The sequence below is a fragment of the Drosophila willistoni genome, unplaced genomic scaffold, assembly GCF_018902025.1.
Source record: "Drosophila willistoni isolate 14030-0811.24 unplaced genomic scaffold, UCI_dwil_1.1 Seg597, whole genome shotgun sequence".
Classification (NCBI taxonomy): domain Eukaryota; kingdom Metazoa; phylum Arthropoda; class Insecta; order Diptera; family Drosophilidae; genus Drosophila; species Drosophila willistoni.
Genome location: NW_025814516.1, coordinates 47232 through 72590, shown reverse-complemented (window position 1 = coordinate 72590; position 25359 = coordinate 47232). Strand labels below are relative to the sequence as shown.

Here is a 25359-nt window from a genome sequence, read left to right as displayed (position 1 = left end):
TACTATTCCAATTGGCCATTCACCTCTTGGTGTCATGCATTTTACTACGACGAGTTCACCCTCTTTCAGGTTGTCGCAATTCTTTTCCCATTTCGATCGGTTAACTAAACTTGGGATATATTCCTTAATAAATCGTCTCCAGAATGCTTCCACTAACATTTGCGTCATCCTCCATGTCTTCTTTTCACTGGATCCGTTAATTTTGCATGGTGCTTCAATAGATCCACTTTGTTGTATGATTATATCATTGGGCATAATCCTAAGCCGTCATCTGGATCATCCGATTCGAGAATATACGGTCGACTATTTACCAAATGTTCCGCTTCACAAAAGAGAGTTTGCAGCACTTCGTCAGTGGGATTACTTTCGACGGATAGTACGGCCTCTAATGTTCTTTTAAAGCATCCAATTAGCCTTTCCCAGCAACCTCCAAAATTTGGTGAGTTTGCTGGTATAAATTTCCATTCGATTCCCTTTTGTGTTAGTTCTCCGCGCGCTGCTTGTATATCTATTTCCTCTAGAGCTTCTGTTAGTTCTCTTGAAGCGCCTCTAAGATTAGTACCATTATCGGACCATAATTTCGCCTCGCCTTGCCATCATTCGACGGATTGCCAAAATGCACGAGTCTGTAGTCAAAGAGTGTGCGATTTCCGCATCTATTGCTCTAGATGTTAAGCATGTAAAGAGAACGCCATATCGTTTTCGCAGACATTTATTGTATCTGCCGCTGGAGCCCCGACCATCTTTCGTATAGAACGGGCCGAAATAATCCATGCCAACGGATGTGAATGGTTTTTGAAATGTAGAGAACCTCTCCTTGGGTAATATACCCATTTGCGCTTTAACCGGTTTGGCTTTGCGTCGTCTACACCACATACATTCGTTGATAATTCTTTTGATCTTGGTATTCATCTTCGGCATCCAATATTGCGACTTGAATTTATGTACGACGACTTGTATTCCGGTATGCTGCACTTCGTTGTGAAAATGTTGTACCATCAACTTTGTGAATACTTGATCTCCATCCAACACAATAGGACTTGTCGCGACGACGCCTTCTGCACGTATTATTCGGCTGTTTATACGTAGAATTTCATCTTCACTCATAGAAAGACAATATTTAGTGAGGCGTAAACCCCCTGTGATCTTGCCAGTCTTAGCATAGATTATGTCATTGTGAAAGCATTCCGCTTGGACATGGAGATACCATTTTGATAGAGACCAATTGTACTCCTCCACGACGATATCGCCCCGACGGAGTTCCATCTTACAACGTTTCGCTTTCACATTTTCTATAAATCTTTTGACCCATGCTGTGGCTCTTACCAGTTTTGTGAACTTCGAAATTCTATTTTCCAGTATTTTAAATGGGTGGTCATCTTGGTGAACCAGCATCATAAGCCCTGGTTCGGTTGGTGCCTTTAATTTTGGCTGTGGCCACATCTTTTTATCCAGACCAAGAAAGGCTGGACCTTGTTGCCATCTGTCTGTGGCAACTTTTATTGGCGAATCTCTTGTTATGATGTCAGCAATGTTTTCCAAGGTTGGAACCCAGTTCCATTCTGCCCTCTTGGACTTTTCGCATATTTCGCTTATTCTGTTGGCTACGAAACTTGCAGCCTTTCGTTACTGTTTATCCATGAAATCACTGTTAGGGAGTCTGTCCAGAAAAACCTTTTATCAAATTTTAGATGCATTTCGTTTTCAATAGTTTCCGCCAGTCTACATCCCATCACAGCTGCCAATGTTTCAAGTTTTGGAATGGTAACATGTTTCAAAGGTGAAACTCGAGCCCGAGATGCTATAAGCATGACGTCATATTTTGTTGCGGCTTCTGCATCCTTGTAACTTACTCGAATATATGCTGCTGCAGCGTATGCTTTACTGCTAGCGTCGCAAAAACGTGTAGTTCGACTTTCGTAGCAATAGATAAATATTGGGAGTAACATCTTGGTATACTAACATCATGTAGTCTTTTCAGATCGTTTAACCACTCTTGCCACTTTTTGACAGGGTCGCCTTTAATCACATCATCCCATCCAATGCCAAGTTCCCAAATACTACGCATCAAGATCCGACCTTTTATTGTTACTGGAGTCACCATTCCCAAGGGATCATATATTGCGTTGACTGCTGCAAGCACCTTTCTTTTTGTAGGCATCCTTGTTCCATTCAGTATATCCTCGCTTATGCTGTGCATTGTAGTTGTTGAGAAAATAAATATGTCTTTTTGTGCGTCCCAAATCATGCCGAGAACCTTTTGAGATATGTCTCCTTTTTCGCCCAATCGACCACGTAGATCTTCGGGTATTCCCTGTAAGACATCATGATTGTTACAAATAAAATTTCGAATTTGAAAATGTCCCGCTGCGTGTATTTTAATTACTGCCTGAATTATCTCAACAGCTTCGCGAACTGTTGCTTTTGAATCCAGATAGTCGTCGACGTAATGGTTTTCAATGATGGCTTGAGCTGCTTCTGGTGCCTCATTTTTATGTATCGCTGCATTGTGGTTTTTTACAAATTGTGCTATAAATGGTGAGGAGGTTGCTCCGAATATCATTGACGTCATCTGGTAGACTGTTGGTCGTATTTGGGTATTCATATTTCTCCATAAAAAGCATTGTGAGACTGCATCTTCCTTGGCGATTTTTACCTGGTTGAACATTTCTTTAATATCTGCAGCAAAGGCTATTGTGTTTAATCTAAATCTTATTAGCACGCCTACGATTGATGAAAGCCAATCCGGCCCAGTTAGTAGATTTTCGTTTAAGGAAGTGCCATTACAAATAGCTACTGCGTCGAACACTACTCGAACTTTTCCCGGTTTCTTGGGATTAATTACTGCAAAATGTGGCAGGAACCACAGTTTTGGGGACTTAACCAAGTTGACATTAGTGACTATTTTTGCATAACCATTCTTGAGTAGCTTCTCCACTTCCTTTTGGTATGCTCGCGCTAGTTCGCTGTTTCTGTTCAGCTTTCTTTCTAAACATTTTAGTCTTTGTTCTGCCATTTGGCGACTATCGGGGAGTTCCACCATGTCGCTTTTCCAGGGTAAGTTTACCTGATATTGTCCATTTACTCTTATTATAGATGAGGATATCTTGCTAATAGCCAATTTTTCTTCTGTTGATTTAGTTTTGTCCGTTGCTGGTTTACAGACACCAAATCCTTCTATACTAAATTGGTTTTTAAGCATATCGCCCAGATGTTCATCCTCGATGTGGCAGCATACAAAGTCTGCTTCTCTTACTTTTGCTTTTATCGGACCGTGTATGACCCATTCGAGCTTGGTTTTTGCCATAATCGGACCCTTTGGATCTACATTTAGTATGGTTTGAGTTGTAAGGAGTGTTGCATGTCGTTGTCCAATGAGGAGATGAGGCTGAACATTCCGAATCGAGTTCAATTGCCATTTTTGTATATGGAAATTCTTTCTGTATAGCTTCGTAATCGATTCGTTGAGTTGGTAAATTCAAATCCTTGATAAGACGTACATTTTGAAGCTTCTGAATTTTGCTATCGCCAGTAATAGCAATATCTGCGATTTCTGAAGTTTCATCATATCTAGAGATTCCTTCAGTCCATCCAAAGCAATACGGTTCAGGTTTCCCAATTATTCCGATCTCACGTGCTACATTAATATCCAACATTGTTGTTGTGCTCCCATCGTCGAGAAAAGCCAGAATTTCTTTTTCACCAGTTGGACCACGTAATATAACTGGTAACATTTTAAGAATTGCTGCTTCTTGGACTTCTTGAATGCATCCGCTAAAAGCTTGCGGCAAGGATTGTAGATGAGGCTGTTTTGCCTTATGTAGTAAGCGATGATGATATCGTTCACAGTTGTCGATCTTGCATTGCTCACGATTATTGCATTGACCCTTATGAAATTTTAGACATGTGAAGCAGGCGTTACTTGTGCCCACCGTTTCTTCACTTCTGCTTTTCTGAATTTACTACATTTATCAAGGGAATGCTTGTCCTCATCACAAATAAAACACTTGCTGGTTGGTTTGTGTAACCTTTTGTGATTGAATTTGTGATCCGAACTTCTTTTGTGCTTCATTATCTACGTTATTGATTGTAATTATCTTCTTATAAAAACATATATCATGATACAATCTCGACTGCTCCTGCGTCCATTCAGCAAATATTTCAAAATTACATTCTGCAGCTTTTAATTTTCGAGCGGTTAAAAATGATCCCCATTCTCGAAGAAAACTTTCATCTAGCCGCTCATTGTACAAACTCCAGCGCTGAATTGATATTTTGAACAGAGCAGTTGAACTCGTGAAAATCTCCAATTTCCTTTACATATTTTATTTCCTGTGCTTTTGCCATCAGTTCGAACGCCACATTTTCTGGAGCTCCGTATATGTTGTCCAAAATGGCTAGAATTTTCGATGGCTCCTTGGCCGACATTAACAAAATGTCAACCTTCTTACGCGCTGCCCCTTTCAGTGACTTATCGAGACGATATACCTCCTCTTCTCCAGAATACTGACACTCGCTCCCCGATTTTATGAACTGCGTCTTAAAATGTCGCCAAGCCAAATGAGAGGAACCGTCAAATTCGAGATTTTTATTGCCTAAGCTTTGTCTGGCTAACATGGTGATTACATAGTGCTTTGTATGTTGTTGTCGCCGTTGGAGATCGATAGCGATTCATTTGTCGGGTGGTCTCCATCAGACATGACAGATTTTTGGGAGGAGGTAGACGAACGAATCAGTGCTACAGTAGTGTTCAAAGTATGTTTTTTGCTCACCAAAGCTTCCGCGCGTGCATTCAGAACTTTCACCTCTAATGACAGCTGTTGTATTTCATATTCATGCTCTTCGATGACGTCAGCAGAAGCGCCCCCAGTTTGGGCTTTGCTTAGCTGTCTTTTTACACCAAGCATCAATATTTCCTTTTTTGAGATTTCGTCTTGAAGTTCCACGTTTTCTACATCGATGGCTTCTATTCCCCTTAATACTTCCAACTGGTTCATGTTTTTAAACTGGTTCTCGGACTGGTTCGCGTTTGATGCTTGTATGACGTTCCCGCTTGATTTGCCAGAAGTTTCGTACGAAATGGCGTCATAAATTTTTGAAGCCATCTCGGTACAGTCTATCCCTTCTCGCGGCGAAATTTCTAGGAATTGGCATACTCGTTGCAAAGCGTTTGCGCCCAGCTCTTTCGAGATGCAGTCGATGTGTTCCAGCCTCTTTTTGGAATCGTAAGGTAAACCCTTGAATTTTCGTAGTTCGCGCTTTACGAAATTATCTCTAACAAATTTTGTATATATGGCGAAATGAACATCGCGCAATTCTTGCGACTTCAACGCCTCCAATTTCTTTTCTACCACTTTAGGCCAACTCCACATTTTTATTAACTATTGTGGACTGTATTATGCGCGTTAATGATCCGGCTCGAAGGACCAATTTTATGTTGTGGAATTGGCCGTGGTTTTTTTTTATTATTTATTTTTCTTTTTTAGAGCTTTTTATTGTTTTATTCTTTTAGGCACATTTTTCTTCGCATCGTTTTTTATATAGAGTGACCATCTCTTTTTACAACAAAAATGATAATTGACTTATATACTAGATTCATGAACGGTAATGGTATTTTTCGGTAATATAGCTTAAATATAAATAAAGTAGTATTTTCTGCGACAGAAAACATGAATTGAATTGCCGAATTGAACGCAAGAACAGCGAAGAATTTGGATCAGTACCAATAAGGAGGCCGTGCAATGGTTCCGGCGGTGTTTCAATTTCTGGAAGTTTCGATTTTCCTGATGAACAACACATCCCAATTGGCTCATTTTTAAATTTAAGGGCTTGACAGTGCGGGCATTCCTTGTCCAATGTACCAATTACCACTTTGGAATGAGCGTAATATTCAACATCAGGCTCATACTGAAATGCTAGTCGAAGAAATGAATGTGATGTAAATGCTCGAAGTACTTGTTGATGTTGGTCAATCCCTCTACGTCTGTTGGCTACGAATCTGCGCGCTTCTCTTCGTTCCAATTGTCTTTCTTGGTTTCGCTCATCTCGTAACTGCGCCATTCTTACACGGACATCTGCATTACTTTGTTGCCTTTCTGCATCTGATCTTATTGCTCTTCTATCTTGCATGCCTCTAGATCTGTTTGTTTGACGACTCAAATTAGCCCCCCTGCGTGTTCGTGGCATTGTTGTAATAAATCAAGTTGGAAAACTGATTGGTGTATAACGTGTATTATTTTCTTGATCAATAATTAGCGCAGCGAGTTCGGTCGCACTCGAGTTGTAACAACGACTGAACTCGAGACGCACAATTCTTGTGCGCGCCTTCCACCGAACCACACTCGGCGACAGCGACAGAACGCTTGTCCTGAAATTAAAAGAAAATTTCAACTGTTTGTTCCGAAAAAAAAGTGGAAAATTAAATTTTTGTATACGGAAATCCCCAAGCGAAGCCGTGTGAACTCAACAGTGTACATCACCTTACTGAAATCTAGAAAGTCTCAACGTTGTATATGGTTTTTCACGGTCTGTTTCGATTGGAAGAAAAAATTTCGTGAGAATCGGTCGAGCCGTTTCGGAGTAGTTTGTAACAAACACAAACACACTCGAGAATTTTATATATATAGATATCCATGTATTAATTGAAGAGTTTTCATATTCTTAATGAATGAATTACCTGTTACCGGATCTCGTTGCTTAAGGTTTATGCAATATCCGTCTTGTCCCTTCCAAAAAATGAGTGGATATTGGAGAGCATCATATAAACGATGGGTATCAGGAATGGACTGAAGAGAATTATTTCTTCTTCGAATCACGATTTGTCGCGTAGCTGTATGGTCGCCAACCATGATTCCAGCCACGTCGTCAACAACAGGTGCGTTGAATCGACGTATATGCCCTCCAGCTGGTGTTCTATCAGGATTGATGAAAATAGCGTGATTGTCACTTTGTAGCTTATGCATATGTGATTTGAATAATTTCAACAATTCGTTGTGCTCATTTAACAGAGCGTCCAGCTCGCTGACAATGCGCGTTGCAAATGGTGAATTGAGGTGATTATAGTTGCAACGTGTATTCACGCGATTGGCGAGTGCCCGTTCGGAGTCCTCGCCACCCATAAAGTAAATTTGTAAAAATTTATAAGGTTCGTTTGGCATTGGTAGTAATGAGCCGACTTTGTGGTAAATTTGGCCTTTGATTTTGAATGTGGAATTAAATTGTTGACCATTTGCAGCAGTATTTTTAACTATTTCCGTTGCTCCGAACGATGTCATTTGAAAACATGAATTGAATTGCCGAATTGAACGCAAGAACAGCGAAGAATTTGGATCAGTACCAATAAGGAGGCCGTGCAATGGTTCCGGCGGTGTTTCAATTTCTGGAAGTTTCACTTTTCCTGATGAGCAACACATCCCAATTGGCTCATTTTTAAATTTAAGGGCTTGACAGTGCGGGCATTCCTTGTCCAATGTACCAATTACCACTTTGGAATGAGCGTAATATTCAACATCAGGCTCATACTGAAATGCTAGTCGATGAAATGAATGTGATGTAAATGCTCGAAGTACTTGTTGATGTTGGTCAATCCCTCTACGTCTGTTGGCTACGAATCTGAGCGCTTCTCTTCGTTCCAATTGTCTTTGTTGGTTTCGCTCATCTCTTAACTGCGCCATTCTTACACGGACATCTGCATTACTTTGTTGCCTTTCTGCATCTGATCTTATTGCTCTTCTATCTTGCATGCCTCTAGATCTGTTTGTTTGACGACTCAAATTAGCCCCCCTGCGTGTTCGTGGCATTGTTGTAATAAATCAAGTTGGAAAACTGATTGGTGTATAACGTGTATTATTTTCTTGGTCAATAATTAGCGCAGCGAGTTCGGTCGCACTCGAGTTGTAACAACGACTGAACTCGAGACGCACAATTCTTGTGCGCGCCTTCCACCGAACCACACTCGGCGACAGCGACAGAACGCTTGTCCTGAAATTAAAAGAAAATTTCAACTGTTTGTTCCGAAAAAAAAGTGGAAAATTAAATTTTTGTATACGGAAATCCCAAGCGAAGCCGTGTGAACTCAACAGTGTACATCACCTTACTGAAATCTAGAAAGTCTCAACGTTGTATATGGTTTTTCACGGCCTGTTTCGATTGGAAGATTTAAATTATTTTTGTTGAATTTCATCTCTTATCAAGTAGGCCGTGTGTCTAATTTCACTCGTATAAAACACAGGGTAGTTCAGATATCCAGCACAGTTAGTTTTAATCGTGAGCTCGTTATTATTTGGGTATAAAAAATAGATGTTGGCCTATTCTCAGTACTACACGATCTGCATAAAAAATTTCGTGAGAATCGGTCGAGCCGTTTCGGAGTAGTTTTGTAACAAACACAAACACACTCGAGAATTTTATAAATATAGACTAGCAAACCCGGCGAACTTCGTAACGCCTAACAGTCAAAGAATTTCGTGTTACCTTTTAGCTTGAAACTTGCCATTTAAAATGGTGGCCTCAATCACGTTCTTCATTAATTTTTTAATAACCAATCGTGTGCCATTGCACAGCCGTGGTGGGTTCAAGTCACTGAGCAAAATCACCGGAGATCCTACTTTCAATTGTAAGTGGTGCGGTGGCATGCCTGGCAAATCCAAGGAATTCAAAAATTCTACTTGGTAATTTACAGCTTCGATAGTATTGCAAACTGTATCAACAGATTTGTATGACACAGAGTTTGTTGGCAACAATTGTTGTATCTTGAAATTTAATTCATGAACGTCCACATTTTTCGCTGCTAAAATGGCTCTTTCTGCCAGCCACTCAAGATTTATATATTGTGTGTGTACATCGGGAAATATACAGTCGATGAGAACATCTTGCAAGTGGACGATCGTGCAAAACCGGTTGGTAATTTTATTGATCCAGTATTTTCATGTACGGCAACTTTCCCATTGCCAATATCTAATAGCTGTTTCGAAAAAGTTTCGGCGGATGGATCCTGAAGCGTTTGAATGCGCATGTTCACATGCCCTGTCATGACGATGTATTACACTTTGTCCAGGTAATAACGATGTAATTTCCTGCCATTTTGTATTACATGTAAAAGTAATAAAAAAGCAAGGTCGTCCATATTATCCATATTATATCCATAGCATCCTGTATGTATTCTTGCATGTGACGTGGACTACCTATGTACGATGATGGTAGGATGACAGAGTTACCGATTTCGGCAGTATCAGCGTTGCTGGCAATAGCATCTCGCAAGTGAATGTATTCTTCCGCACGTAGCTTCTGTTGGTTAAATCGCAAGTATCGTAGTCGTTCACTCTCTATCTTGACGTACATATCGACCATAAATTGTTGGCAAAGCTCACGACATCGTAGAATGATATTATCCTGACCACGTCTAATCATCAACCGAAACGAATAGAAATCCTTTATGCTAATATTCTTGTTTGTTTCGGTTCCTATAATAGTATATCCATGTATTAATTGAAGAGTTTTCATATTCTTAATGAATGAATTACCTGTTACCGGATCTCGTTGCTTAAGGTTTATGCAATATCCGTCTTGTCCCTTCCAAAAAATGAGTGGATATTGGAGAGCATCATACAAACGATGGGTATCAGGAATGGACTGAAGAGAATTATTTCTTCTTCGAATCACGATTTGTCGCGTAGCTGTATGGTCGCCAACCATGATTCCAGCCACGTCGTCAACAACAGGTGCGTTGAATCGACGTATATGCCCTCCAGCTGGTGTTCTATCAGGATTGATGAAAATAGCGTGATTGTCACTTTGTAGCTTATGCATATGTGATTTGAATAATTTCAACAATTCGTTGTGCTCATTTAACAGAGCGTCCAGCTCGCTGACAATGCGCGTTGCAAATGGTGAATTGAGGTGATTATAGTTGCAACGTGTATTCACGCGATCGGCGAGTGCCCGTTCGGAGTCCTCGCCACCCATAAAGTAAATTTGTAAAAATTTATAAGGTTCGTTTGGCATTGGTAGTAATGAGCCGACTTTGTGGTAAATTTGGCCTTTGATTTTGAACGTGGAATTAAATTGTTGACCATTTGCAGCAGTATTTTTAACTATTTCCGTTGCTCCGAACGATGTCATTTGAAAACATGAATTGAATTGCCGAATTGAACGCAAGAACAGCGAAGAATTTGGATCAGTACCAATAAGGAGGCCGTGCAATGGTTCCGGCGGTGTTTCAATTTCTGGAAGTTTCACTTTTCCTGATGAGCAACACATCCCAATTGGCTCATTTTTAAATTTAAGGGCTTGACAGTGCGGGCATTCCTTGTCCAATGTACCAATTACCACTTTGGAATGAGCGTAATATTCAACATCAGGCTCATACTGAAATGCTAGTCGAAGAAATGAATGTGATGTAAATGCTCGAAGTACTTGTTGATGTTGGTCAATCCCTCTACGTCTGTTGGCTACGAATCTGCGCGCTTCTCTTCGTTCCAATTGTCTTTGTTGGTTTCGCTCATCTCGTAACTGCGCCATTCTTACACGGACATCTGCATTACTTTGTTGCCTTTCTGCATCTGATCTTATTGCTCTTCTATCTTGCATGCCTCTAGATCTGTTTGTTTGACGACTCAAATTAGCCCCCCTGCGTGTTCGTGGCATTGTTGTAATAAATCAAGTTGGAAAACTGATTGGTGTATAACGTGTATTATTTTCTTGATCAATAATTAGCGCAGCGAGTTCGGTCGCACTCGAGTTGTAACAACGACTGAACTCGAGACGCACAATTCTTGTGCGCGCCTTCCACCGAACCACACTCGGCGACAGCGACAGAACGCTTGTCCTGAAATTAAAAGAAAATTTCAACTGTTTGTTCCGAAAAAAAAGTGGAAAATTAAATTTTTGTATACGGAAATCCCCAAGCGAAGCCGTGTGAACTCAACAGTGTACATCACCTTACTGAAATCTAGAAATCGGCCTGTTCCGATTTGAAGATTTAAATTATTTTTGTGGAATTTCATCTCTTATCAAGTAGGCCGTGTGTCTAATTTCACTCGTATAAAACACAGGGTAGTTCAGATATCCAGCACAGTTAGGCAGTTTTAATCGTGAGCTCGTTATTATTTGGGTATAAAAAATAGATGTTGGCCTATTCTCAGTCCTACACGATCTGCATAAAAATTTCGTGAGAATCGGTCGAGAGGTTTCGGAGTAGTTTTGTAACAAACACAAACACACTCGAGAATTTTATATATATAGATAGCAAACCCGGCGAACTTCGTAACGCCTAACAGGCAAAGAATTTCGTCTTACCTTTTAGCTTGAAACTTGCCATTTAAAATGGTGGCCTCAATCACGTTCTTCATTAATTTTTTAATAACCAATCGTGTGCCATTGCACAGCCGTGGTGGGTTCAAGTTACGGAGCAAAATCACCGGAGATCCTACTTTCAATTGTAAGTGGTGCGGTGGCATGCCTGGCAAATCCAAGGAATTCAAAAATTCTACTTGGTAATTTACAGCTTCGATAGTATTGCAAACTGTATCAACAGATTTGTATGACAGAGTTTGTTGGCAACAATTGTTGTATCTTGAAATTTAATCCATGAACGTCCACATTTTTCGCTGCTAAAATGGCTCTTTCTGTCAGCCACTCAAGATTTATATATTGTGTGTGTACATCGGGAAATATACAGTCGATGAGAACATCTTGCGAGTGGACGATCGTGCAAAAACCGGTTGGTAATTTTATTGATCCAGTATTTTCATGTACGGCAACTTTCCCATTGCCAATATCTAATAGCTGTTTCGAAAAAGTTTCGGCGGATATATCCTGAAGCGTTTGAACGCGCATGTTCACATGCCCTGTCATGACGATGTATTGCACTTTGTCCAGGTAATGACGATGTAATTTCCTGCCATTTTGGATTACATGTAAAAGTAATAAAAAAGCAAGGTCGTCCATATTATCCATATTATATCCATAGCATCCTGTATGTATTCTTGCATGTGACGTGGACTACCTATGTACGATGATGGTAGGATGACAGAGTTACCGATTTCGGCAGTATCAGCGTTGTTGGCAATAGCATCTCGCAAGTGAATGTATTCTTCCGCACGCAGCTTCTGTTGGTTAAATCGCAAGTATCGTAGTCGTTCACTCTCTATCTTGACGTACATATCGACCATAAATTGTTGGCAAAGCTCACGACATCGTAGAATGATATTATCCTGACCACGTCTAATCATCAACCGAAACGAATAGAAATCCTTTAAGCTAATATTCTTGTTTGTTTCGGTTCCTATAATAGTATATCCATGTATTAATTGAAGAGTTTTCATATTCTTAATGAATGAATTACCTGTTACCGGATCTCGTTGCTTAAGGTTTATGCAATATCCGTCTTGTCCCTTCCAAAAAATGAGTGGATATTGGAGAGCATCATATAAACGATGGGTATCAGGAATGGACTGAAGAGAATTATTTCTTCTTCGAATCACGATTTGTCGCGTAGCTGTATGGTCGCCAACCATGATTCCAGCCACGTCGTCAACAACAGGTGCGTTGAATCGACGTATATGCCCTCCAGCTGGTGTTCTATCAGGATTGATGAAAATAGCGTGATTGTCACTTTGTAGCTTATGTGCAAATGGTGAATTGAGGTGATTATAGTTGCAACGTGTATTCACGCGATTGGCGAGTGCCCGTTCGGAGTCCTCGCCACCCATAAAGTAAATTTGTAAAAATTTATAAGGTTCGTTTGGCATTGGTAGTAATGAGCCGACTTTGTGGTAAATTTGGCCTTTGATTTTGAATGTGGAATTAAATTATTGACCATTTGCAGCAGTATTTTTAACTATTTCCGTTGCTCCGAACGATGTCATTTGAAAACATGAATTGAATTGCCGAATTGAACGCAAGAACAGCGAAGAATTTGGATCAGTACCAATAAGGAGGCCGTGCAATGGTTCCGGCGGTGTTTCAATTTCTGGAAGTTTCACTTTTCCTGATGAGCAACACATCCCAATTGGTTCATTTTTAAATTTAAGGGCTTGACAGTGCGGGCATTCCTTGTCCAATGTACCAATTACCACTTTGGAATGAGCGTAATATTCAACATCAGGCTCATACTGAAATGCTAGTCGATGAAATGAATGTGATGTAAATGCTCGAAGTACTTGTTGATGTTGGTCAATCCCTCTACGTCTGTTGGCTACGAATCTGCGCGCTTCTCTTCGTTCCAATTGTCTTTGTTGGTTTCGCTCATCTCGTAACTGCGCCATTCTTACACGGACATCTGCATTACTTTGTTGCCTTTCTGCATCTGATCTTATTGCTCTTCTATCTTGCATGCCTCTAGATCTGTTTGTTTGACGACTCAAATTAGCCCCCCTGCGTGTTCGTGGCATTGTTGTAATAAATCAAGTTGGAAAACTGATTGGTGTATAACGTGTATTATTTTCTTGATCAATAATTAGCGCAGCGAGTTCGGTCGCACTCGAGTTGTAACAACGACTGAACTCGAGACGCACAATTCTTGTGCGCGCCTTCCACCGAACCACACTCGGCGACAGCGACAGAACGCTTGTCCTGAAATTAAAAGAAAATTTCAACTGTTTGTTCCGAAAAAAAAGTGGAAAATTAAATTTGTGTATACGGAAATCCCCAAGCGAAGCCGTGTGAACTCAACAGTGTACATCACCTTACTGAAATCTAGAAAGTCTCAACGTTGTATATGGTTTTTCACCGCCTGTTTCGATTGGAAGATTTTAATTATTTTTGTTGAATTTCATCTCTTATCAAGTAGGCCGTGTGTCTAATTTCACTCGTATAAAACACAGGGTAGTTCAGATATCCAGCACAGTTAGTCAGTTTTAATCGTGAGCTCGTTATTATTTGTGTATAAAAAATAGATGTTGGCCTATTCTCAGTCCTACACGATCTGCATAAAAAATTTCGTGAGAATCGGTCGAGCCGTTTCGGAGTAGTTTTGTAACAAACACAAACACACTCGAGAATTTTATATATATAGATAGCAAACCCGGCGAACTTCGTAACGCCTAACAGTCAAAGAATTTCGTCTTACCTTTTAGCTTGAAACTTGCCATTTAAAATGGTGGCCTCAATCACGTTCTTCATTAATTTTTTAATAACCAATCGTGTGCCATTGCACAGCCGTGGTGGGTTCAAGTTACGGAGCAAAATCACCGGAGATCCTACTTTCAATTGTAAGTGGTGCGGTGGCATGCCTGGCAAATCCAAGGAATTCAAAAATTCTACTTGGTAATTTACAGCTTCGATAGTATTGCAAACTGTATCAACAGATTTGTATGACACAGAGTTTGTTGGCAACAATTGTTGTATCTTGAAATTTAATCCATGAACGTCCACATTTTTCGCTGCTAAAATGGCTCTTTCTGCCAGCCACTCAAGATTTATATATTGTGTGTGTACATCGGGAAATATACAGTCGATGAGAACATCTTGCGAGTGGACGATCGTGCAAAAACCGGTTGGTAATTTTATTGATCCAGTATTTTCATGTACGGCAACTTTCCCATTGCCAATATCTAATAGCTGTTTCGAAAAAGTTTCGGCGGATGGATCCTGAAGCGTTTGAACGCGCATGTTCACATGCCCTGTCATGACGATGTATTGCACTTTGTCCAGGTAATAACGATGTAATTTCCTGCCATTTTGGATTACATGTAAAAGTAATAAAAAAGCAAGGTCGTCCATATTATCCATATTATATCCATAGCATCCTGTATGTATTCTTGCATGTGACGTGGACTACCTATGTACGATGATGGTAGGATGACAGAGTTACCGATTTCGGCAGTATCAGCGTTGCTGGCAATAGCATCTCGCAAGTGAATGTATTCTTCCGCACGCAGCTTCTGTTGGTTAAATCGCAAGTATCGTAGTCGTTCACTCTCTATCTTGACGTACATATCGACCATAAATTGTTGGCAAAGCTCACGACATCGTAGAATGATATTATCCTGACCACGTCTAATCATCAACCGAAACGAATAGAAATCCTTTGAGCTAATATTCTTGTTTGTTTCGGTTCCTATAATAGTATATCCATGTATTAATTGAAGAGTTTTCATATTCTTAATGAATGAATTACCTGTTACCGGATCTCGTTGCTTAAGGTTTATGCAATATCCGTCTTGTCCCTTCCAAAAAATGAGTGGAGAGCATCATATAAACGATGGGTATCAGGAATGGACTGAAGAGAATTATTTCTTCTTCGAATTACGATTTGTCGCGTAGCTGTATGGTCGCCAACCATGATTCCAGCCACGTCGTCAACAACAGGTGCGTTGAATCGACGTATATGCCCTCCAGCTGGTGTTCTATCAGGATTGATGAAAATAGCGTGATTGTCACTTTGTAGCTTATGCATATGTGATTTGAATAATTTCAACACTTCGTTATGCTCATTTAACAGAGCGTCCAGCTCGCTGACAATGCGCGTTGCAAATGGTGAATTGAGGTGATTATAGTTGCAACGTGTATTCACGCGATTGGCGAGTGCCCGTTCGGAGTCCTCGCCACCCATAAAGTAAATTTGTAAAAATTTATAAGGTTCGTTTGGCATTGGTAGTAATGAGCCGACTTTCGCCTTTGATTTTGAATGTGGAATTAAATTGTTGACCATTTGCAGCAGTATTTTTAACTATTTCCGTTGCTCTGAACGATGTCATTTGAAAAAATGAATTGAATTGCCGAATTGAAAGCAAGAACAGCGAAGAATTTGGATCAGTACCAATAAGGAGGCCGTGCAATGGTTCCGGCGGTGTTTCAATTTCTGGAAGTTTCACTTTTCCTGATGAGCAACACATCCCAATTGGCTCATTTTTAAATTTAAGGGCTTGACAGTGCGGGCATTCCTTGTCCAATGTACCAATTACCACTTTGGAATGAGCGTAATATTCAACATCAGGCTCATACTGAAATGCTAGTCGAAGAAATGAATGTGATGTAAATGCTCGAAGTACTTGTTGATGTTGGTCAATCCCTCTACGTCTACGAATCTGCGCGCTTCTCTTCGTTCCAATTGTCTTTGTTGGTTTCGCTCATCTCGTAACTGCGCCATTCTTACACGGACATCTGCATTACTTTGTTGCCTTTCTGCATCTGATCTTATTGCTCTTCTATCTTGCATGCCTCTAGATCTGTTTGTTTGACGACTCAAATTAGCCCCCCTGCGTGTTCGTGGCATTGTTGTAATAAATCAAGTTGGAAAACTGATTGGTGTATAACGTGTATTATTTTCTTGATCAATAATTAGCGCAGCGAGTTCGGTCGCACTCGAGTTGTAACAACGACTGAACTCGAGACGCACAATTCTTGTGCGCGCCTTCCACCGAACCACACTCGGCGACAGCGACAGAACGCTTGTCCTGAAATTAAAAGAAAATTTCAACTGTTTGTTCCGAAAAAAAAGTGGAAAATTAAATTTTTGTATACGGAAATCCCCAAGCGAAGCCGTGTGAACTCAACAGTGTACATCACCTTACTGAAATCTAGAAATCGGCCTGTTCCGATTTGAAGATTTAAATTATTTTTGTGGAATTTCATCTCTTATCAAGTAGGCCGTGTGTCTAATTTCACTCGTATAAAACACAGGGTAGTTCAGATATCCAGCACAGTTAGGCAGTTTTAATCGTGAGCTCGTTATTATTTGGGTATAAAAAATAGATGTTGGCCTATTCTCAGTCCTACACGATCTGCATAAAAAATTTCGTGAGAATCGGTCGAGAGGTTTCGGAGTAGTTTTGTAACAAACACAAACACACTCGAGAATTTTATATATATAGATAGCAAACCCGGCGAACTTCGTAACGCCTAACAGGCAAAGAATTTCGTCTTACCTTTTAGCTTGAAACTTGCCATTTAAAATGGTGGCCTCAATCACGTTCTTCATTAATTTTTTAATAACCAATCGTGTGCCATTGCACAGCCGTGGTGGGTTCAAGTTACGGAGCAAAATCACCGGAGATCCTACTTTCAATTGTAAGTGGTGCGGTGGCATGCCTGGCAAATCCAAGGAATTCAAAAATTCTACTTGGTAATTTACAGCTTCGATAGTATTGCAAACTGTATCAACAGATTTGTATGACAGAGTTTGTTGGCAACAATTGTTGTATCTTGAAATTTAATCCATGAACGTCCACATTTTTCGCTGCTAAAATGGCTCTTTCTGTCAGCCACTCAAGATTTATATATTGTGTGTGTACATCGGGAAATATACAGTCGATGAGAACATCTTGCGAGTGGACGATCGTGCAAAAACCGGTTGGTAATTTTATTGATCCAGTATTTTCATGTACGGCAACTTTCCCATTGCCAATATCTAATAGCTGTTTCGAAAAAGTTTCGGCGGATGGATCCTGAAGCGTTTGAACGCGCATGTTCACATGCCCTGTCATGACGATGTATTGCACTTTGTCCAGGTAATGACGATGTAATTTCCTGCCATTTTGGATTACATGTAAAAGTAATAAAAAAGCAAGGTCGTCCATATTATCCATATTATATCCATAGCATCCTGTATGTATTCTTGCATGTGACGTGGACTACCTATGTACGATGATGGTAGGATGACAGAGTTACCGATTTCGGCAGTATCAGCGTTGTTGGCAATAGCATCTCGCAAGTGAATGTATTCTTCCGCACGCAGCTTCTGTTGGTTAAATCGCAAGTATCGTAGTCGTTCACTCTCTATCTTGACGTACATATCGACCATAAATTGTTGGCAAAGCTCACGACATCGTAGAATGATATTATCCTGACCACGTCTAATCATCAACCGAAACGAATAGAAATCCTTTAAGCTAATATTCTTGTTTGTTTCGGTTCCTATAATAGTATATCCATGTATTAATTGAAGAGTTTTCATATTCTTAATGAATGAATTACCTGTTACCGGATCTCGTTGCTTAAGGTTTATGCAATATCCGTCTTGTCCCTTCCAAAAAATGAGTGGATATTGGAGAGCATCATATAAACGATGGGTATCAGGAATGGACTGAAGAGAATTATTTCTTCTTCGAATCACGATTTGTCGCGTAGCTGTATGGTCGCCAACCATGATTCCAGCCACGTCGTCAACAACAGGTGCGTTGAATCGACGTATATGCCCTCCAGCTGGTGTTCTATCAGGATTGATGAAAATAGCGTGATTGTCACTTTGTAGCTTATGTGCAAATGGTGAATTGAGGTGATTATAGTTGCAACGTGTATTCACGCGATTGGCGAGTGCCCGTTCGGAGTCCTCGCCACCCATAAAGTAAATTTGTAAAAATTTATAAGGTTCGTTTGGCATTGGTAGTAATGAGCCGACTTTGTGGTAAATTTGGCCTTTGATTTTGAATGTGGAATTAAATTATTGACCATTTGCAGCAGTATTTTTAACTATTTCCGTTGCTCCGAACGATGTCATTTGAAAACATGAATTGAATTGCCGAATTGAACGCAAGAACAGCGAAGAATTTGGATCAGTACCAATAAGGAGGCCGTGCAATGGTTCCGGCGGTGTTTCAATTTCTGGAAGTTTCACTTTTCCTGATGAGCAACACATCCCAATTGGTTCATTTTTAAATTTAAGGGCTTGACAGTGCGGGCATTCCTTGTCCAATGTACCAATTACCACTTTGGAATGAGCGTAATATTCAACATCAGGCTCATACTGAAATGCTAGTCGATGAAATGAATGTGATGTAAATGCTCGAAGTACTTGTTGATGTTGGTCAATCCCTCTACGTCTGTTGGCTACGAATCTGCGCGCTTCTCTTCGTTCCAATTGTCTTTGTTGGTTTCGCTCATCTCGTAACTGCGCCATTCTTACACGGACATCTGCATTACTTTGTTGCCTTTCTGCATCTGATCTTATTGCTCTTCTATCTTGCATGCCTCTAGATCTGTTTGTTTGACGACACAAATTAGCCCCCCTGCGTGTTCGTGGCATTGTTGTAATAAATCAAGTTGGAAAACTGATTGGTGTATAACGTGTATTATTTTCTTGATCAATAATTAGCGCAGCGAGTTCGGTCGCACTCGAGTTGTAACAACGACTGAACTCGAGACGCACAATTCTTGTGCGCGCCTTCCACCGAACCACACTCGGCGACAGCGACAGAACGCTTGTCCTGAAATTAAAAGAAAATTTCAACTGTTTGTTCCGAAAAAAAAGTGGAAAATTAAATTTGTGTATACGGAAATCCCCAAGCGAAGCCGTGTGAACTCAACAGTGTACATCACCTTACTGAAATCTAGAAAGTCTCAACGTTGTATATGGTTTTTCACCGCCTGTTTCGATTGGAAGATTTTAATTATTTTTGTTGAATTTCATCTCTTATCAAGTAGGCCGTGTGTCTAATTTCACTCGTATAAAACACAGGGTAGTTCAGATATCCAGCACAGTTAGTCAGTTTTAATCGTGAGCTCGTTATTATTTGTGTATAAAAAATAGATGTTGGCCTATTCTCAGTCCTACACGATCTGCATAAAAAATTTCGTGAGAATCGGTCGAGCCGTTTCGGAGTAGTTTTGTAACAAACACAAACACACTCGAGAATTTTATATATATAGATAGCAAACCCGGCGAACTTCGTAACGCCTAACAGTCAAAGAATTTCGTCTTACCTTTTAGCTTGAAACTTGCCATTTAAAATGGTGGCCTCAATCACGTTCTTCATTAATTTTTAATAACCAATCGTGTGCCATTGCACAGCCGTGGTGGGTTCAAGTTACGGAGCAAAATCACCGGAGATCCTACTTTCAATTGTAAGTGGTGCGGTGGCATGCCTGGCAAATCCAAGGAATTCAAAAATTCTACTTGGTAATTTACAGCTTCGATAGTATTGCAAACTGTATCAACAGATTTGTATGACACAGAGTTTGTTGGCAACAATTGTTGTATCTTGAAATTTAATCCATGAACGTCCACATTTTTCGCTGCTAAAATGGCTCTTTCTGCCAGCCACTCAAGATTTATATATTGTGTGTGTACATCGGGAAATATACAGTCGATGAGAACATCTTGCGAGTGGACGATCGTGCAAAAACCGGTTGGTAATTTTATTGATCCAGTATTTTCATGTACGGCAACTTTCCCATTGCCAATATCTAATAGCTGTTTCGAAAAAGTTTCGGCGGATGGATCCTGAAGCGTTTGAACGCGCATGTTCACATGCCCTGTCATGACGATGTATTGCACTTTGTCCAGGTAATAACGATGTAATTTCCTGCCATTTTGGATTACATGTAAAAGTAATAAAAAAGCAAGGTCGTCCATATTATCCATATTATATCCATAGCATCCTGTATGTATTCTTGCATGTGACGTGGACTACCTATGTACGATGATGGTAGGATGACAGAGTTACCGATTTCGGCAGTATCAGCGTTGCTGGCAATAGCATCTCGCAAGTGAATGTATTCTTCCGCACGCAGCTTCTGTTGGTTAAATCGCAAGTATCGTAGTCGTTCACTCTCTATCTTGACGTACATATCGACCATAAATTGTTGGCAAAGCTCACGACATCGTAGAATGATATTATCCTGACCACGTCTAATCATCAACCGAAACGAATAGAAATCCTTTGAGCTAATATTCTTGTTTGTTTCGGTTCCTATAATAGTATATCCATGTATTAATTGAAGAGTTTTCATATTCTTAATGAATGAATTACCTGTTACCGGATCTCGTTGCTTAAGGTTTATGCAATATCCGTCTTGTCCCTTCCAAAAAATGAGTGGAGAGCATCATATAAACGATGGGTATCAGGAATGGACTGAAGAGAATTATTTCTTCTTCGAATTACGATTTGTCGCGTAGCTGTATGGTCGCCAACCATGATTCCAGCCACGTCGTCAACAACAGGTGCGTTGAATCGACGTATATGCCCTCCAGCTGGTGTTCTATCAGGATTGATGAAAATAGCGTGATTGTCACTTTGTAGCTTATGCATATGTGATTTGAATAATTTCAACACTTCGTTATGCTCATTTAACAGAGCGTCCAGCTCGCTGACAATGCGCGTTGCAAATGGTGAATTGAGGTGATTATAGTTGCAACGTGTATTCACGCGATTGGCGAGTGCCCGTTCGGAGTCCTCGCCACCCATAAAGTAAATTTGTAAAAATTTATAAGGTTCGTTTGGCATTGGTAGTAATGAGCCGACTTTCGCCTTTGATTTTGAATGTGGAATTAAATTGTTGACCATTTGCAGCAGTATTTTTAACTATTTCCGTTGCTCTGAACGATGTCATTTGAAAAAATGAATTGAATTGCCGAATTGAAAGCAAGAACAGCGAAGAATTTGGATCAGTACCAATAAGGAGGCCGTGCAATGGTTCCGGCGGTGTTTCAATTTCTGGAAGTTTCACTTTTCCTGATGAGCAACACATCCCAATTGGCTCATTTTTAAATTTAATGGCTTGACAGTGCGGGCATTCCTTGTCCAATGTACCAATTACCACTTTGGAATGAGCGTAATATTCAACATCAGGCGCATACTGTAATGCTTTTTGAAGAAATGAATGTGATGTAAATGCTCGAAGTACTTGTACCATTCTTACACGGACATCTGCATTACTTTGTTGCCTTTCTGCATCTGATCTTATTGCTCTTCTATCTTGCATGCCTCTAGATCTGTTTGTTTGACGACTCAAATTAGCCCCCCTGCGTGTTCGTGGCATTGTTGTAATAAATCAAGTTGGAAAACTGATTGGTGTATAACGTGTATTATTTTCTTGATCAATAATTAGCGCAGCGAGTTCGGTCGCACTCGAGTTGTAACAACGACTGAACTCGAGACGCACAATTCTTGTGCGCGCCTTCCACCGAACCACACACGGCGACAGCGACAGAACGCTTGTCCTGAAATTAAAAGAAAATTTCAACTGTTTGTTCCGAAAAAAAAAGTGGAAAATTAAATTTTTGTATACGGAAATCCCCAGCGAAGCCGTGTGAACTCAACAGTGTACATCACCTTACTGAAATCTAGAAAGTCTCAACGTTGTATATGGTTTTTCACGGCCTGTTTCGATTGGAAGATTTAAATTATTTTTGTTGAATTTCATCTCTTATCAAGTAGGCCGTGTGTTTAATTTCACTCGTATAAAACACAGGGTAGTTCAGATATCCAGCACAGTTAGTCAGTTTTAATCGTGAGCTCGTTATTATTTGGGTATAAAAAATAGATGTTGGCCTATTCTCAGTCCTACACGATCTGCATAAAAAATTTCGTGAGAATCGGTCGAGCCGTTTCGGAGTAGTTTTGTAACAAACACAAACACACTCGAGAATTTTATATATATAGATTTAATGTTAATAGAAAGATTATTATGAAATCCTGATCAGACACTGACCGACAAAGAAGTAGGCGGGAAAGTGAAAAATAAAAAGTGAAAAGTAGGCCATGTCCATTTGCCTAGTTTACCAGCCTCATTTCATAATTCCACCCTTCACATTCTAGAAAATCGTGCTCGAGAGCATAGTTCTAATAATTAAACCAAATTTCAAGTAAAAACAAATTTCAAATAAAAATGCCCAATCCTGACTGGCCTAACTTTAATAAACCCAGAAACGGCAAGTTAAAAAAATTTGCCCAAAAACGGAATGTGCCAAAGATGGCCTTAGATTGGCGCATCCAAATTATGAGACCGAAGACAAAGTGGAAGGATGCACCAAAATGTGCTAAATTGAATGCTCGTCCAAAATTCCAAGGTTTTAAAGCGGACAAAGTTAAACCCAAGATCGAAGCGAAGAAGGCGGTAATTTCCCCTAACACGAAAGTAATGGTGATGGCTCCTTTTGGCCACGTTTCCCGTGAGGTACGACCACTCACTAGAAGTCCGACTTCCAAACCAAGGAGCAGGGGCGTAGCGAGGTTGTCGATAATGGGGGGTGATTCTCAGATTAGATTTGCGGTAGAAATAAATTTACTTCGATAAAACAAGGTCAGTATATAAGGAATTTATTCTTTGAAGATAATTTGGCAAAAATTATCATTACAGCTAACATTGCGCAGAAATGGACGACAAAATTTCTAAGTTCCTTTTATTCGTTGATTAATTCTATTGAAATTTTCACTCTGCGGTGTTTCAATAACGACCATTTTTCTACTAGTTCGTGAATGTTTATGTCGTCTACCTTATCGTTTGAAGAATAAAGTAGCATCAATGCATTCAACCGATCATCTCCCATCGTTGTTCGCAAATGATTGAAAACCAATTTCAATTTACTAAATGATCGTTCACAAGAAGCTGATGTTACAGGAGCAGTCAAAATAAAACAAACGAGTTTGTAGGCTAAGGGAATCACATGTTTCAACTTAAACACAACTTCCGAAATATCTTTGAAATTCGTACACTCTTTACATGAATCGTAAAGAATTTGCAACTCAGGAAGCAAACATTCTGGTTCCTCGCTAAAATAAAAGGGTTCTAATTGCACAATGGATTCGATTGAATTCATTGTGACATTTTTTCTGTCAATTGGAATTTGGAAAACTTTCTGGACACACGCAAATGTTGAAAAAGTGTCTTTCAAGTTTTCTTGAATGCAATTGTTGAAAACTTGAAGCACAGTCCTGAATTCTTTTCGATAAAATGTCAAGAAATCAAAATTGTGAGCTGTTTCTGGATTTGCATCATACTTTTTTGGTACACGACGCGTTCTGTGACGTTTCGAAAAATCATCTCGAGGATTAATCTTCAATTTTTCAGCAAATACAGCCGAGCTATTTATCAATGCATTGATCTGGTCGTCATCGTCCATTTGTTCAAATGATGCGCTTGTACTTTGAATCAATAAAGAAGCATCAATGACGTTCAATTATACTGCCTCCAAATTTTCCGTCAAATGTTTGACTTTGAACATGACATTTTTGCAAAAAAATAACGAGCTGATAAAATCAAAATCCAGAATTTTTTTGAGCAAACCAGAAGCGGACGTACGTGTACGAGAATCGAAAAATTCTGGATCGTTTATCATATTTTTCAAAACGTCCACAATTCCTTCAAAAGAAATCCACATGGCTTTGACTGACTCAGCTCTAGCAGTCCATCGAGTTTTCGACAAATTTTTCAATTGCAATGAATTTTCAATACTTTTCAATTCTTTACTTAAGCTTTGGAAACGTTTTGTGCTACCATAGAAAAATACATACAAAGCTTCTAAAACATTGAAAAACTCTGAAATCAAAACACTTGCATTGCATGCTGTTTCAACAAATGTGTTGGTCCGATGATCTTGGCATGGAATGTAAGGGATTTCTTTTCACATTTTTCGGACAGTTTTTTTTGTGTGCCAATATATTTACCGGACATGTTATTAGCAAAGTCGTATGATTGAAAAACAATGTTTTTGGTCGAGATATTGAGTGACTGAAGTGCAACTACAATTTTATTGGACAACTCTTCTCCCGTTTTTTTCGTTAAGACAACATCCATTTTCAGAAGCCTTTCAATGGGAACTAATCTATCATTTGTTTGACGCACGTACCGAATGTTGATGGCGAGTCGATCTTGATGTGATAGGTCTGGAGTTGTATCAGCCATGATAGAAAAAATACCTGCTTTGTTCACTTCACTTACAATGGCTTCTTGTGTTTTAGACCCTAAAAGGTCGAAGGAATTCATTTTGAGTGACCGGACTGAGGTACGTAACGTGACGCGGTCTTTTCGAAGTTTCATCTAACCTGATTACCGAATGCATGTCGACAATTATAAAATAATAATATATTTTTCGAACAAAGAATGGCTTAAGGCCGCAGCTAAGGTCGATCAACTGGAAAAGTTCAAGAAAATCGTTAATAAACATCCCCGAGAGCTGGCCATCCGAAGAGGACACACCAAGATAAATATCGCTAGAAATGACCAAAAAGTTTTGGTTAAGGTGACGAAAGAGGGAGGACAAAGCATATGAAAGAAAATAAGGCTTACGTATATATTGATTTTTTTTTGCATTAGAATTGACAACGATTCTAGAAATTTTTTAAAATTTCTATAATGTCTTTTTTCGACCCTTATTTGTTTTTAAAAATAAGTAAACATCTGGATTGTTAATGCAATTTTATATCTTTTGCTCTTTAAAATGGGTAAATTTGGTTGTTTGGTAGTTCTATTGGGCGTTCCGAGGAGCTCACCTTATTTAAGACCGGAATTCATCCAATTAGCTATTGCTTTCAGAGAGCTAAAAACAGGCGGACATGGCCAATTTTTCTAGCTAGCAGACTGATGTACATTTTTACATTTGAGCAGTGACAGAAATCGATATGTATAATTGATTATAAGTTTAAGTTATATTTTTTTACTTGATCCTTAGACGAAGAAGTAGATGCACGAATATCCAAG

The 25359-nt window shown here is 39.7% G+C and overlaps 2 protein-coding genes across 11 annotated transcripts; both read right to left on the bottom strand.

Annotated features, from left to right (window-relative positions):
• Window positions 1–6808: 6808 nt before the first annotated feature.
• Window positions 6809–15687, bottom strand: LOC124461690. Of its 7 annotated transcripts, none has more exons than XM_047013186.1 (4): window positions 12344–12809; window positions 10063–10825; window positions 9522–9980; window positions 9073–9461 (listed from the first exon to the last, which is right to left on the bottom strand). In XM_047013186.1, the coding sequence occupies exons 3-4, from the start codon at window positions 9961–9963 to the stop codon at window positions 9088–9090; spliced, it is 816 nt and encodes a 271-aa protein (XP_046869142.1). In that variant the 5' UTR covers window positions 9964–9980; window positions 10063–10825; window positions 12344–12809; the 3' UTR covers window positions 9073–9087. The 7 variants fall into 7 exon arrangements, with proteins under 7 accessions (XP_046869139.1, XP_046869142.1, XP_046869141.1 ...); XM_047013185.1 differs by having other exon boundaries at window positions 9522–10261; window positions 10293–10825; XM_047013183.1 differs by lacking the exon at window positions 9073–9461 and adding an exon at window positions 6809–7980 and having other exon boundaries at window positions 9522–10825.
• LOC124461691 lies at window positions 14071–21271 on the bottom strand. Of its 4 annotated transcripts, XM_047013190.1 has the most exons (4): window positions 21189–21269; window positions 17966–18357; window positions 15119–15167; window positions 14071–15058 (listed from the first exon to the last, which is right to left on the bottom strand). In XM_047013190.1, the coding sequence occupies exons 2-4, from the start codon at window positions 18320–18322 to the stop codon at window positions 14685–14687; spliced, it is 780 nt and encodes a 259-aa protein (XP_046869146.1). In that variant the 5' UTR covers window positions 18323–18357; window positions 21189–21269; the 3' UTR covers window positions 14071–14684. The 4 variants fall into 4 exon arrangements, with proteins under 4 accessions (XP_046869146.1, XP_046869147.1, XP_046869145.1 ...); XM_047013191.1 differs by lacking the exons at window positions 14071–15058; window positions 15119–15167 and adding an exon at window positions 16243–16397 and having other exon boundaries at window positions 17917–18357; window positions 21189–21260; XM_047013189.1 differs by lacking the exons at window positions 14071–15058; window positions 15119–15167 and adding an exon at window positions 16871–17856 and having other exon boundaries at window positions 17917–18357; window positions 21189–21271.
• Between the last annotated feature and the right edge of the window lie 4088 nt (window positions 21272–25359).